Genomic DNA, 16,326 nt, shown 5'->3' on the forward strand with positions numbered 1-16,326 from the left:
GTGAGTTCCAAACACACAAAGCCTTACACATTTATGTATATCTGATTCAGTTCTCTGTACACACGAAACTAACACAACATTGTAAATGAACTATATTTCAATAATTTTTTAAAAAAATAAAAATAATTTAAAAACTGGATCCTTAGGTCTAGAGCAATAAAATTTCTCACTGAATTCTCAATGACTATTTTTATAAATGAATGAATGATCAAATCAAACTCTAGTTCTCCAGAGTGAGGGATAAGATAGCACATACCTCCTCATAGAGCCTATAGTACAGCTCAAATCTACACAGCTTCCCCAATCCCTGATTTTTCTCTATCACAAATACACACCCAGGAACATGTTTACCTTGATGCCAAAGAATATTAAAATAGTACAAAGGCCAGCATGGAAAGGGGTGGGGAAAACTCAGTAAAGCATCTTCTGTAGATGGAAAGATTCACTGATGGACCTGAGGTCTTTATCCACCACCCTCATCCTTCTGTATCTACCCATCAGCAGTGAGGAGTGAGAAACCAACCAAGATTCCTTTCCGCTCTGCCCATGCTAGGCTATTATAAAATATGGGGACGGGCCAGAGAAGGGTGATGATGGTGAAGAGAGGCTTTGCTTCCACCGCTATTTGAATATCAATACCTCTTTTAGTTCATTAATTCATCAAGAGGGTATTTTCAACACATTAAATTCAATTTCAAAAAAGAATGAGCTGACACAGTCAAATACACATGACCAAAATCCATAGTGCACTTCCCCAGCTGCCCTTTCCAGCCAGTCTCAGTCCTGTCCTGGGGTCTGGGCATCCATTACTCTGGGCTAATTGGCAGGCCTGATGGAGGAAGGGGAAACTCCAGGCCACCGCCTGGGCTTTTCATTACTTAAGTGCATTCTGACTTGAACTATATTAATGGGGCTCCAAATTTTAACTATTGACGGCTTTCAATAGGAATTTACATTCCTGTCCTCCTGGGGCCCACCAATCACTAAATTCTCACCTGTAGTGAAGACAGCCACAAGGGGGAATTGGTTTCAAAGACGGAAAGCGGTGATAATATATGTGCTGCACCTTCCCACGAGCAAATACACATAATTATCTTTCCCGCCTCTTTCTACATTAAATTTTCAACTCTTTACTACATCTTTTAATGAAAGCAGTGACTGAAAAATATAAACATGGATACATAATTCCCAATGAATTGGTCTAAGTGTAACTTGTAAAAACTGGATTAATGGTACAAAGCATGTACTTTATAAAAATAGCCTGTAGAAAAAAGCATTAAGCAATTACAACTCCAGCTCTGAAGGCTCCAATATTATAGGGTAATATTTCCTTAATGTTAGACTTCATTAACCCTAAGATAATCTCTCATAAATTTTGCTTATTTTTAAGGAGAAAAAAATAAATTATGTTTATTAAACTACTGAATATGTTTATGAAAACAAGACATAATCTAGTGCCATAAACTTCTTGTCTTTATCTGAATGATCAAGGAGCTCATAAATAAAATATCACATAACAAAGTGAGTGTTAAAATTCATTACTGTAATAGCTATGTTCATGATCTATTTCATTAACATTCCTCCTCTCCTTGGATAAATGGGCTTCTTAGCCTACAAGAGGAAAGCCATTTACAAGACAAAATACTAAGCCGCTTTTTCTCATTTTCCCTTATCTCTTCTATTCCTAACTTTCTAAATTAATTCTTCTCTTAAATCTTATTGTTCCTTCCAGTGTAACTCACAGCACATTAGAGAGAGTGGAGAGAAATAGCAGCAAAGAAATGGGTCTACAGAGTATAAGTTAATTAGGGATCTAAGTGACTGGTGATGAGATTTGATGACACGGAGCCCCAAAGTGAATTTAGAAGCTTATCTTCTTAAAATATTTGAGAATAAAATACAAATAATAGAACCGCAAGAAATATTCAGTATACCAAGGAATCTACACAAGCTTAATAACTAAACTCCATTTCCTGTTTAAACTATATATTGCAGTTCCCATGAACAGGATTTGCTAACCTTTATCTTCAGTGATTTTGCTGGTAGTTTTATTTTTATAGATGTGTGTATATACAAATACTCAGACAGAAAGGTGAGAGCTTTCCTGTGAATTACCAAAAACAGATAGATGTGCATAGATGGGACCGCAAACCCACAGGTGAAGTGTGCCAACACCAGTCACCGAGTGGACTTCCTAACTAAGGAAACGAACTGCAAAGCAACAAGGACAATGGTTCTCTGTCCTCCCCTGGTCATTTGTTTCATCTTAATTCAACAGAGTCCTAGGCTGCAGCATCCTCTACCCAGATAATAACCAGAGGATGCTGTTTATGATAATGGCAGAAATTAAAACAGAATTTTACAACCGCTGAGCTGAAGGAAGGCAAAAATCCCCACACGAATATTAAACAGTGTAAATAAAAAAGAATCCACTCATTTTTATTCCCAACTACCTACCAATTTGTCTGGCACTGATTCAGAGTAAAGACCACATTCACAAAACTCTACACGTATGTAGAGAGTAAAAGGAATACTTGAACTCAACAAGCATTTATGGAGGGCTTTCCCCTGTATACAAGGAAAACGAGGCACATGGGGAAGAGGAAGGTGGACATATGCCCTCAGGAAGCTTCCTTTTGGTTGGACACAGTCTGGTAGTTGACGCATCCCCATGCGACAGGGGGCGGTCAGTGCCGGACTAGAAGGATCACAGTGAAGGGAGTAAGCAGTGCTGGGCAGGCTCCAACCAGGGCTTTAAGAATGAGATGACACTGAGCTGGGGCTTCAAGAGCACATGAGATTTTGGTTGTCCTAGAAGGGATCCAAGTGGGAGGAACTGCCTGGGCCAGTTTCCTCACAGCAGGCAAGAGACTGGACATGAGACTTCAGTTTCCAACTCCACCTACAGATCAAGCACCAGGAAGCAGTTGTAACCGGCCCTTCCAGAGGGGCTGAGGGCATTCACATCGGGGAGAGAAGAGCAAGTCCCAGGACCCCTGACACTCTCACACCATTTTCCCTTAAAATGGGATGCGTGGTCCCCAAGGTATTTTCTGTGGTACACATCCACACCAGGGCTCAATAAGAAAATTTTCTTCAAAAAGAGATCCACAAACTTAGGTCTGAGTAAAGTGCCCTGTCTTACATAAAAACAGCTCACAATTACAGAGCACTTCCCATGTCTCGCTGCTCTTAGGACTGTACCCCCCACATTAACTCATTTAATCCCCCAAACAGCTCTACTCTTATCTCCATTGTACATATAAAAAACAGAAGTAAAAGAGAGGTTAAGTGGCTTGCCCAAAGTCACATAGCTAATAAGCAGCAAGGCAGGGATATAAATGCAAGGGGACTGATGCCAGAACCCCAACTCCTCACAGCCACATGGGGCAGAGACTACTGTGTGCTCATCCCAGTTCATTTATTCTACATCCTGGGCATGAAACTGAACTACATTTCCCAGCCTCCCTGCGTATGACTGAACTCCAGCCAACAGAAGGTGGGAAGTGACATATGCCTCCTCCAAGCCTGGCCCATCAAAACTTCCCAGAGAGTCCCTTTCACATCTTCCCTCTTCCTCTGGGTGCTGACTGGTGAAAAGCCTCCAGCAGAGAATTCTAAGGCCCCAGTCATGGGGAGAAAGGAGTCAAAGGAAGCGGGAAAGGACAGAAAGAGTCTGGGTCCCTGAGTCACTGTGTGGAACACAACCTCTCTCCATGCCCAAAATCAGCTGGACTTTATGTCAGTGATAAATAAGTTTCTCTTGTGTTAAGCCCTGGAACTTTGGTTACAGCAGTTGCCTGCCCTGACAGATACATGATACCAATCTGCCTGCTGAATCACCCCTCTGGCCTTAGCCTCTAAATGATTGAAAAAGAGGTTTCAGAGTCATTGCCAAGAATGTGGCAGTTTAGCAAAGTAATGCAGGGAGAGTCTAGACTCAGTTGAACCAGAGCTGAAATCAGGTCCTGCAATTTACTAGCTCTGTCACCTGGGACCAGTTACTAAACATTTGTGTGCCATGGAGTCCTAGGTATAAGTACTAAGTAATTCTAGTGAGATTTAAGGGAAAACGTTTGTAAAGTACTTAGAACAGTGATGAGCACATAGACAACCCCAAATACTACTATTCTCATTATCCTGTTAAGTCTTTTACAAAAGAATACCTGTATCAGGATTACGTTTGGAACAAAAACAAAACAGTAAATTATCAATGGCCTAAACAAGATACAAATTTCTCTCTCTTGCAGAAAAGAAGCCCAAAGGTACACAAAAGACGTCCATAGGTGTGCCAGTCCAGGGCTGGCATGGAAGCTCCAAAAGGTCATCAGAGACACAAGTTCCTTCCAACTCTATGCTCTGCCATCCCTAGCATGTGGCCCTAGTCCTCATGATCCAACAGAAATGCTGGTGTTCCAGCCATTACGACCAGTTCCATGCGGCAGAACGGGAGAAAACAGAAAAGAAACACCTATCCCATTTAAAACAACTCTCTGGAAGTTCCCCATAATATTTTCATATGGCCACACCTAGGTCCTAGATGAGAGGGAGGAGGCGGTGGCAGTACACACAGCTGAAAACCAAGGATTTTGTCAGTAAGAGGATAGAATCAATAAGGTAAAAAATAATAATAATAAGGGAAGCAACCAGAGTCTCTTCCTCAGCACAACAATGAGTAAAAGCAAGCAAGCTACACTCCCTATCCAAAGCTCTGGTGAATTCTTAAAAAAAAAAAAAAAAAAATCCTTAAAATGCAAATACTCAGTACATACCATGGCAGTTTTTACTTTGCCTCTCTACAACATTCTCCACACACCAGCCAGAGTGATATGTTAAAAATTTGAGCCATGCCCCCACTTAAAACCCTCGAAAGGCTTCCCACTGCCAATCAAATTAAGGAGTGTGGATTTACTTGGGGCAGAAGTCCCACCTGGTCTGGCTCTGTGCACCTCCCTGACCTCATAGTATCCACAGTGGGCCGCTTCCCACAGCAGTACGGGGCTGGTTTGGGCTGCTGCCTCAGTCACACACTGAACATACCCGCCCAGAGCCTCAGCACTGTCTGTTCTCTCGACCTGAATCTCTCCTTCCCCGGATTTTCCTTTGACAAGCTCCTTGTTGTCACTCAGATCGCAGCCTTCAACACCGTCTTATCAGAGCTTTCCCTGACCCCCTGGTCACACCCTCCCTAACAAACAGCACATCTCCCTACCTCAACCCTCAGCCTAGCACTCATCACTCTCTGACGTCTATCTTGTTTGCGTGTCTCCTTCCTTATTAGAATGCATGTTTCCATTAGAGGAATGTCCGTCTTACTCACTGTTCCTAAAACGATCCCACCCACTGAAACTCCTAATTATCATCGAAGTGGACATTCATTAATACAACAAATATTCACGGAACACCTGGTGTGTGCTACGTACAATGACATAACGACATGATACTGCCCCACGCAATGTGCATGTTTACTACATAAGCGGACTGTACCAACACTGACATTTCTGTCTGAATGATGTTCATTTAATCAATAGACTTTCCTGAGACTCTGAGCACAACAAAATGACAATCAAGGAGTCTGGTAGAGTAACATACTGAATCCATGTTAACAGTAGATGAAAAGGAGGGAGGAGAGACTGTTTTAGGTCATCCAAAGACCCCCAAAGCAAACAGCAGTCAGAGGATTAAAAGAAGCTGCCCATGAGGTCAGGAGTATATGCTGGCCCCAGACACAATCCAGTGTGTGTATACACACACACACACACACACACACACATATGTGTATTTTTTTAAAGGATAGATTCAAACCCACATATGTCCTCTGCAAGAAGTCCAGGGAGTACGACTGCAGGAAAAGTTACAAACTGTCTATGGTTCCCATGGACTAGGGGATATGATACAGCAGAAACATGCAAAAGATATACAGAAGTGCTGATGACTGAGGGAGAAAAGGAGAAAGGAGCCGGGTGGGGGACAAAAAAGTGCAGGCGAGCTGGAGGAGGGGAAACAAGAGAAAAAAGGAAAACAAATCCAAGAAAGAACAGCTATTAAAAATGCTGAGTTGAAAATGTTTCAGATGGCCTCTGACATCTAATAAGTCATCTGTCTTTCTCAATACAGAAAAGTCATTACTTACTAGTGAACTAATACCAGCAACTGTGACAAGGAAAAACAACAAAGCTCATAAAAATATAAAAGTTCACCCCTTGCAGTTAGGCGGGAAAAAAAAAAAAGGAATGTATTCAATTTTTCAGATGAAAAATATTTGAACTGACTGAATTTATTGTAATGCAACTTGTATTATATGTGAGGAAAATGAAAGGGGGGAAAAATAGCCCCTCTTCAACTTTTCCTTGGAAAACAGAATACAATGCATTTTTTGAGAGCCTGAACTCCTCATAGAAACCATTCATAAATATCAACATGGCATCCTGGCTACTGGCCATCAATTCTCATAACAGAGGCATGAATTAATAGTGCCATCTGCCCTGGCCACTAGGACCTCGATATAACCACCTCCTCAGAGGCCTAATGTTCAGCATGAGGAATGCAGGTCTGATAAAGAAGAATTTGAGAGACTTCAAGGCAGCCAGAGGCACCGGAGGACTCTTGTTCCCTGGAAGAGGCTAGACACAGCAATGTGCATAAACAGACCAGGCAAACTGACGGCACAAGGAGGTCCTCAAAGGGAAAAGCAGCTCTGTCTTCCCAGAGCCATAAATGTCATCACTATCTTAGGACTCATCTTTGATTCCTGTCTTTCCTCCATTCCTGCAGCCAATCGACTTACAAGCACTCAATTGATATTAAAAACACAGCCTGAGTCTCTCCACTTCCTTATGTCTTTACTGCCCACTCCCTAGTTCACACCACCACATCTAATCTCAGAGGTTACCACCATGACCTTCTAACTGGACCCCTGCTTCTATTTCTGCTTGCTGGATTTCCAACCTGCAGTCAGCGTGGTTTTGAAAAACACCAATCAGATTCCATCATTCCACTACTCAAAACCTGTCACCGGCTCCATTGGCTTCCCTTAGCATGTAGAATCACATACAAACCCCTTACCAGATTTCACCATCTCCAAACTGGCTCCGACCCCCTTCTCCTCTGTCAGCCTTCCTCTCCCCACATTCCTACCCAGCCCTTCTGGTCTTTCTCTCCCTTGAACTTGCCTGGGGTCACTGCTCCTGCTGTTCCTTCTGCCTGACCTGCCTCTCTTGCATCTTTACTCAAGAGTTGCCTTTCTGAAGAGGTCTTTCCTGGTCCATTTGTCAAAATCAGGCCTCTTCCTCCAAGTCACTCTCTAATCTACCTTCCTATTTTATTGGGACCATAGGAAATTTTCCCATTTAAATTTTTTTTTAATTTATTCATCATCCTCTCCAACTATAAACTTCCCCAACAAGAATGTAAATTCTCCCATCCACCGGTACATGCCCAGCATTCTCAACTGCTCCAACAAGTTCCTGGCACAGAGAAGGTGCTCAATAAAGACCTGCAGAATGAATGAACAATGAGATGAGAGGGTGATAAAGATGAACAGGTCTCGAGGTTACCCAGCCCCACCCATTTTACATAGAGAAGAACAGAGCCAGGGGAAAAAGTCAACCCCTATTCAGTAACAGTTAGCACACAGCACAGTGCTCTTAACACCATCTGTGCCATTTTCCTATTACCAAGGACCCAGGTTGTAAATCTGATACAATCCCAGATGACATCTAAGAAGAACTCAATACTGGAAGATGGATAGTATTGTACAAGTAGGAGAAAAATAGAGATAAGGTGCGTGTAGACAGTGACAGCTCAAAGTAGCTACCCATGATCCAACTCAGACTGGAATGGATATCAGAATTGCAGGCATGAGTGGATTCAAGGCAAACCCCAGAAACAACAAACTCTTAAACAAAAAAAGCACATCAGAAGGAAAGCAGTGCATTATTTTAACACAGGCTTTCTCTAACACCATCCTGGAATGTCAAGTCTAACACAATGACTACAGAAAGAGATGAGAACACACCCAAGATAAGGCTGGCCCTGGCTCTGCTTCTCACTCAGCTGGGTTAGTTGCTTAACCTCCTTGGACTTCATTTAGGATTAAATCAGCCTGGGCTAGACTTGTGTGATTAGTGTACACTGTATTTGACTATATTCAGGTATAGTCATATACTATTATTCCACATATACTATTTGTGGAATATTTTGATATCAAATTTATTAGAAGAAATTTTGTATCATCTCCAAAATGAAAGCCAATATCATCTGCCAATGATCCAAAAGTTATATACACATCCACATATGTAATTCAAGCTAGGCTGCAGCAGTACATGAACCGAGAACTTCCAGATGTTCAAGCTGGATTTAGAAAAGGCAGAGGAACCAGAGATCAAATTGCCAACATCCACTGGATCACAGAAAAAAAAAAAAAAAAAGAGAATTCCAGAAAAACATCTACTTCTGCTTCACTGACTAGGCTAAAGCCATTGACTGTGTGGATCACAACAAACTAAAGAAAATTATTAAAGAGATGGGAATACTAGACCATCTTAACTGCCTCCTGAGAAATTTGTATGCATGTCAAGAAGCAACAGTTAGAACCATACATACAAGAGACCAGTTCAAAATTGGAAAAGAAGTATGTCAAAGCTGTATATTGTCTTATATACAGCTTATCTTATCTTATATATATGTCTTATATACCTTGCTTATCTAACTTATATGCAGAGAACATCATGTGAAATGCCAGGCTGGATGAAGCACAAGCTGGAATCAAGATTGCCAGGAGAAATATCAATAACCTCAGATATACAGAGGACACTACTCTCACGGCAGAAAGTGAAGAAGTACTAAAGAGCCTGTTGACGAAAGTGAAAGAGGAGAGTGAATAAGCTGGCTTAAAACTCAACATTCAAAAAACAAAGATCATGGATGGCATCTGGTCCCATCATATCATGGCAAATAGATGGAGAAACAATGGAAACAGTGACAGACTTTATTTTCTTGGGCTCTAAAATCACTGCAGATGATGACTGCAGCCATAAAATTAAAAGACACTTGCTCCTTGGAAAAAAAGCTATGACAAACCTAGACAGTGTATTAAAAAGCAGAGAAATTACTTTACCAACAAAGGTCTGTCTAGTCAAAGCTACAGTTTTCCCAGTAGTCATGTAAGGATGTGAGAGTTGGACCATAAAGAAGACTGAGCGCCAAAGAATTGATGCTTTCGAACTGTGGTGTTGGAGAAGATTCTTGAGAGTCCCTTGGACTGCAAGGAGATCAAACCAGTCAATCTTAAAGGAAATCAGCCCTGAATATTCATTGGAAGGACTGGTGCTGAAGCTGAAGCTCCAATACTTTGGCTACCTGACACCAAGAGCTGACTCATTAGAAAAGACCCTGATGATGGGAAAGTTTGAAGGTGGGAGGAGAAGGGGACAACAGAGGATGAGATGGTTGGATGCCATCACCAGCTTGATGGACATGAGTTTGAGCAAGCTCCAGGAGATGGTGAAGGACAGGGAAGTCTGGCATGCTGCAGGCGATGGGGTCACAAAGAGTGAGACATGACTGAGCGACTGAACAACAACAACATATGCAACATGAGAACAAAATCCTATTATTAAATTCTAGCCAACGCTCTTAGATGAGTACTAAAGGCTCTGAGCCTAAGACCTGATCTCTGTTTAAAAAAAAAAAAAACTTACCAAGTGTTAGGAAGGTATTAAAGAGAGACCAGCACCAAACTGCTGCTTTTTCCTGGATGAACCAAAAGGACTGCAAGCAAATTGAGAAGGAAGTCACAATTCCATTGTATGAACCCATGCCAGCAGACGCTCTGTCTGTGTGCCATCTCAAACCATCTTGCACGAATGTAGATGCATATCCCACTTTGGACAATACTGGTTTCAGCACACAATCTTGAAGGTCTCCACTAATGCTCTACTACTCTGTGACTGAAGATGAGTGGAGGTACCCATATAAGAAGAGAAGCAATGGATGTAATAATTTTGATGAGACTGAAAAAGGATCTCTCAAGAGTAAATGAGAAACAAAGATCATCATAGGGAAGTAAGTAAAGGGATGATGGTGTTAATGACCATGAGTACTTACTATAGGCAAAGGGTCATAAGTAATTTCATCTTCACATCTTTTCTTTGAAGTAGGTAAAAAAAAAAATTTAACATCATTATTAAGATACAATGAGCACACATAAAAAACTGCATATTTAACATAAATGATTTGATGAGTTTAGACATATCCATACTCCAAGGTTCTATCACCATAATCAAGGTAATAAACATATCCCACCATCTCCCAAAGTCTCCTTGTGTCCATTCTTTGTTTTTTGAGGTAGATACAATTATAGTTCTTATTTTAAAGATGAAGAAACATCAAACTTAGCTAAAAAAAAAAACAATGTTCATTATTTGGCATAAGACAATTGAGATTAAATGTCTCCCAAACATTTTGTCCATGACCTAAGATAAGACATAGTAGGTTAAACCATATGAAATTCCCCATATTTGTCTTTTACCTACAGAAATAGCAATTTCATATGTTCAAATTAACGCATTTGGATCCAATATACAAAATATATACATACACATATATACACAAGTGTGCATGCTCAGTCACTTCAGTTCTGTCAGCTGACTCTTTGCGACGCTATGGACTGTAGCCCTCCAGGCTCCTCTGTCCATGGGGTTCTCCAGGCAAGAATAATGGAGTGGGTTACCGTGCCTCCTCCAGGGGATCCTCCCCACTCAGGGAGTGAACCTGCATCTCTGGTCTCCTGCATTGCCAGGCGGGCTCTTCACCACTAGTACCACCTGGGAAGCTCATACACACGTATACAGAATACAAATATTCTGACTGGTATATATACAAATACAGAATACAAATATTCTGATATGTATATGTATGTGTGTATATACCCACAAATGTGTATATCTAGTATGAAAGCTTCATAAACCAATATTTATCCTAATTATGTGCCATAATTAAACCTCTTAATGGCTTTATTTTAAAAATGAAAGTTATATCAAACATTTTAAAAATTGAACTCTGATATTTTCAATTCTTTTCTATTTTTATAATGTTGACTACACCCCACTAAACTGATTTTACAGCTAACAGGCTGCAACTCCCACCTTGAAAAACACTGAATTAAAAGAACTCTAATCATAACCAGGAAAACGATGGAGTCACCTTGAGCCAGACAGCGGCTGGCATTTCATGCTACCCCTCAGGTTGTAAACAATGAGAAGTTTAGCCCTAAATGTTTGCTAAATAAATAGAATTTCTATAATGGGATGGCAAGAATTGCAAAAGAATGCAAGTTGCAAAAGAATGTACAAATTCAGTTGTGTAAAGGAAATATAAGGGAAAACAACTTTGATAGATGTCTATTTTATTTTCTTAAATTGCTAAAGAACAGTAAAAGCCTCTATTTAAATATCTGAGTATGAAGCTAAGTAGCAGCAGCAGCTGCTGCTGCTGCTGCTAAGTTGCTTTAGTCGTGTCCTACTCTGTGCGACCCCATAGATGGCAGCCCACCAGGCTCCTCTGCCCATGGGATTTTCCAGGCAAGAGTACTGGAGTGGGGTGCCATTGCCAAAGATAAGTTTAAAAAATTCAAGGTGGTTTCCTGTTGGGAAAGGATTCAGAGCTAAGGAAGAATAGGACATGGAGTGGAACTCATTTTCATCTAAGTCTTAAGCATAAGGATATTATTTGACTCTTTAAATCACATTCATGCTTTACTTTGAGAAAAGTTATTTAATCAAAAAATTCAATCCTAATGGCAATCCAATGTAATGGAGAAAACACTAGATGGAGGCCCTGAAGATCTGTCATCTACACGGGGAGTTCAGGAAAGCTACTTGACCCTTTGGGGCTTTGCTTTCTTCTAAAGTAAAACATAGGATTAGAGTTTGGAGCATCTTCTACCCATAGTATTTTAGGACCCTGTGACTATGAAATATCTGGTGGTGATTTTCAGATCATTTTAATGAAGGGACACTGCATTCCAAGATTATCCAAATGAAAACTCCCAATTTTGCACATAAAAAGTCAGACCAGGCTTAGGAGTCTCACCACAACAACTCAAATAATCTCAGTGCATCCCCTTCCATGGAAGACAAGCCACTCGGGTGCGTTACTCCTTCTCAAGTCTGGCTCCTATCCTATCTCATAAATTACAATTCTATATATTATACTACTTTTTTCACGCTAACCAAGTGCCTTTCTTGGGGTTTCTTTCTTGAGTATTTTCAGTGTAGAGGCAAAATTTACTTGAATAAAACCATAATTAAATCTTTTAGTGGCTGTATTTTATTTCAGAAGATAGGAATTATTGAACATTATTTTTATTGAACCGTCATTTTTATCTTAACTATGGTTTAACCTCATAATCTAATTATTTTTTCTAAACCTACTTTGCAGCTAATGAAAGAAAGTTATGAAAAATTAAATTACATTATAAAGCATGAAGCAAGTGTAGCTATCATGAGACTCTCAGATTGAAAAACTAGCATGAACTAATTCTACACTGTTGAAAAGCCAGAATTTTTTCACCCATATTAAAAAAAATTAAATAAAAAGAAGAAACCTCTTTAAATAGAGTAATAAATCAGGGGATACTAATTCCTGTGTGTAACTTTCAAACCAAGGTTAAATCATCAGAATAGAATACCAACTTTTCAATCACACCAGAAAGAAGAATCAACCCTACAAGGCCAGCTGGTAAGGTCTCTGTCAAAGGGATTTGTAAAAGAACTACTCCCTCTCCCCTCTTGTCTGACTTTTACAGCATTTAGTTTTCAACTCTAATATAATATTCTTGCTTTCCTTTAGTTTAGGTCCTAAAAGCTTCAAGTGCCATATCAGATTTAAGTCCCTCAAAAGCATGGCACCCATGCCCTGCAAAACACCTTTATAGATAAATAGCTTAAAAATGATTGATAACTGCATTCACAGTGGCAATTCTTTGCACCATTAGGAATCCTGTGGGCAACACATTCAAGAATTATCTAAACTTCTGACAAATATTTTGAGTCTCTGCATATAGGGACAACCCTTGCTGCAAGTCAGCAGAAGCTACAAAATGTGTGTGTGTGTGTGTGCGTGTATGCCTAATTTACACTTAGATTTTCCTGAGTTCTGACCTCAAAACTCTGATCTTAGCAAAGACAGCAAGTAATCCCTTCTTTATAGTAGTTTAGATGAAAAATATTTAAAGTCATTTTACAATTTACCCCTTAAGTACAGGGAACAAAGACCACCAAACTAGTTGTAAGGAGAATGCAGTGGGCTGGGATTTTGCTGTTTTGGTTTGTTTAAACAAAACACCTCCACCAGACTGATACTAAATCATGAATTTAATGACCTCTCAACTAACTTCTGTGAGCATGTACACTGTATAAAACATTAGGTACAATGAAAGGTACAAAAGGAATTAACATGCTTCTGCTCCCAAATGAAGAACTGTTAGTCTAGCTGGTGGTGACATGTAAAAATGAACAGAGACCGAATACAGTATCTCTACAGAGGAGAAACTTGGCCAACAACTGAACAAATGCTTTAACCAAGTGATGACATTAACATCACCAGGAAAAGCAAAGTTGAGATCACGACCCCTTGAGATAATGGGATAATAAACCATCTAAGGTGATATTTTCCCTGAAAACCCATAGCCCAATCTAATCATGAGGAAACAGAGCAGACCATCCCAAGTTGAGAGACATTCTACTAAACAGCTGACTAGTACTTTTCAAAACTGTCAAGATCATGAAAAATAAAAAAGGTTGAATTAATAGACCAGAGGAGACTATGCAGACACAACAGCAAAACACGAGGCGGTACCTGGGAGGCAGAATCAGCTGCTGGAATGGAAAAGGGCATTTATGGAAAAATTGATGGAATCCAAATAAAGCTTGGGGTTTTAGTTAATCAGGTTACAAACTTGTTTTCTTAAATTTAACAAATGTACTCTGCTGATGTGAAAAGACAACACTGAGGAACTGAATTAGAGGTTTATAGGAACTCTCTGTACCGACTTTGAAATTTTCTTATAAAATTAAAGTTATTCCAAAGTTTATTATAAAAAGAAGTCAATTATGTGACTTTCACTCTGATTAACACATATGCATACACACACAAATACACCCATACACAGAGAGAAAGAAGGTAAGTAAAATAGGTCAGTAAGAGGTACAGGGGTTTAAGACACTAAGCTTACATTCAGTCTTATGAAACTGCCATTATTTGACTATTTTCAACCTAAAAACCAGCATTTTCATATGAGTCAACCTAATAAATAGCTGTGGGCTGGAAGACCTCATGGTGAAATGTAGCCCCTCCAGGCTGGATATGAAGGGAACTGGAGATAGCAGGCAGCACACACTGCAGAAGGGGACAGGGCGAGTGAAGGCGGGAACACGCCCGATGTGGTCCGGACGGGGCGGGCATTCACCTGTGTCAGGGGGCAGGCAAGTGACTGCTGTGGGCAGGCCCTGAAGTTTAAGCCATGACACAGAGCCCGGCCTCCCAGTGGCCAGAAACGTCCTCTGGAAGAGCTCTACAGCCGCTAGTGACACTGACTCATGACCGAGTCCTCCTGCACTGATGCCTCGTTCTCTAGCCCGGAGTGAAGTTTGAGCATAATGGAAGGATCAGAGAAATACAGTAAGTCCCAGACACATGAACAAGTTCTGTTCCAAGAGTGTCTTCATAAGTCCAATTTGTTTCTAAGTCCAACAAAGTTAGCCCAGGTACCCGAATAACAAAATCAACTACATAATACTGTACTGTAACAAGCTTATAATACTTTTCACACAAACAATACATAAAAAAACAAACAAAAAAAATACAGAAAATATTTTTAATCTTACAGTGCAGCTTAAAAATCTTACATTTTTAATCTTGTACGGTGTTACAGTACAAGAGTTGGCAACAGGGGCACCTTTGTTATCTTCGAAAGTCCACAACCTGAAGGTTTTTATGTAGGGGACTTACCGTACAAATTGGCAGATTAAGTCCTCACTCTGGCTCTGCCACAAGTGTGGTGAGAATCCCTCAACAAGTCCCGTACTCAGCCTCCGTCTCAGATCCCACCCTGAAAAGGAGGGGAAGTGGAGGATGGTCTCTAAGGCCTCTTCCAGCTCTAAGATGCTAACTCCAACAGGGGATGAAATATGTTTCCTGGCTCTCGGGAGCAACATGTGGTTCACTCGAGTTGAGAGAATGATGCAGGTCCGTGAAAGCAAAAACACTGAGAATAAAAGGGCTGTGTTTTTATACACAAGAGTCTATTCTTTTATGATACATGTCTAGACCCCTCTAAATATTTAAACAACAATACTGTACCAGTATGAAAACTCTCTAAATCAGGCTCTGTGGTTAAGGAGGATATATGAACAGATGTGATCTTATTAAGGCCCTAATGTAACTCACAAACAATTTGTCATATCTGACGGGTATTGTTAAATTATGTCCACCTGCCAGAGGCAACCAGAGAAATTACCAACCGCCTTTATTCTGCTTCTACTCAAAATTCCCTAAAAAACTCCTGTAGATGTGTCCAGGATATGTATTTTTTAAAGCAGTAACCTAATTGTCACCAGCACATAACAGCCAATGTCTCGCAATTCCTTTTCATGTATATTTTATTTATTATGGGCCCAACTGTTTCAACACCCTAGTGGTTTAACTTTAATGTAGCTCAGGAAACCCCCTAAGTAATATCACAAAATGCTTAACATCTGTGAAACTTGGACCCAAAAATGTTACAATTTTTCCGTTGGTTTGGGAGAGGGAGATGGGGGTGGGGGGGGGCGGGGCACGCTGGCGAGGGTTTTCAGGAACAATCCGGCTCCAGCTCAGTTTTTATCGCCTCACAGGCAGGAAGAACATTTCGGGATTTACCTTACTAAACACTCAGAATTATTTCAAACCATGAAATAATGAACGCCATGCCTGCTTCAAGTCAGTTTAAAAATGAACCCACTTCCTTTCCTTTCTCTAAATATTTGCCTCATCTCTCCTTCTTGCATTACAATATTTTAATTAAGTAAAACAATGAAAAAAGAGAGGGAAAAGAAAATGAAGTGTGAAGCATGTGGCCTATTTCCCAAGCTTTTTCAAAACTTCTCAGAGCTCTTTGGTCTCCAGTGGTGTTTGAAATATTCTTCACCCCACTAAGGAAAGGATGAAAAATTGATCTCCTCCAAACTTCAAATACTGCATATTTCTACAACTACAGACTGCAAGAAAGAAAGGCAGGCTTAGGAGATACCAGACCAAACAGGAAGCAGTTCTCAGAGGGACTAC

At 40.4% G+C, this 16,326-nt stretch overlaps 1 protein-coding gene across 1 annotated transcript in view; it reads right to left on the minus strand.

The window, feature by feature from the left end:
* LRMDA (leucine rich melanocyte differentiation associated) overlaps nucleotides 1–15,233 on the minus strand; it is an 861,351-nt gene extending 846,118 nt beyond the window's left edge. Inside the window, exon 1 of the mRNA XM_070364611.1 lies at nucleotides 15,013–15,233. Coding sequence (XP_070220712.1) covers nucleotides 15,013–15,218 — 206 coding nt within the window. The 5' untranslated portion in view covers nucleotides 15,219–15,233. The remainder of the gene's footprint in view (nucleotides 1–15,012) is intronic.
* Between the last annotated feature and the right edge of the window lie 1,093 nt (nucleotides 15,234–16,326).

This window comes from Bos mutus, chromosome 28, assembly GCF_027580195.1.
Source record: "Bos mutus isolate GX-2022 chromosome 28, NWIPB_WYAK_1.1, whole genome shotgun sequence".
NCBI lineage: Eukaryota > Metazoa > Chordata > Mammalia > Artiodactyla > Bovidae > Bos > Bos mutus.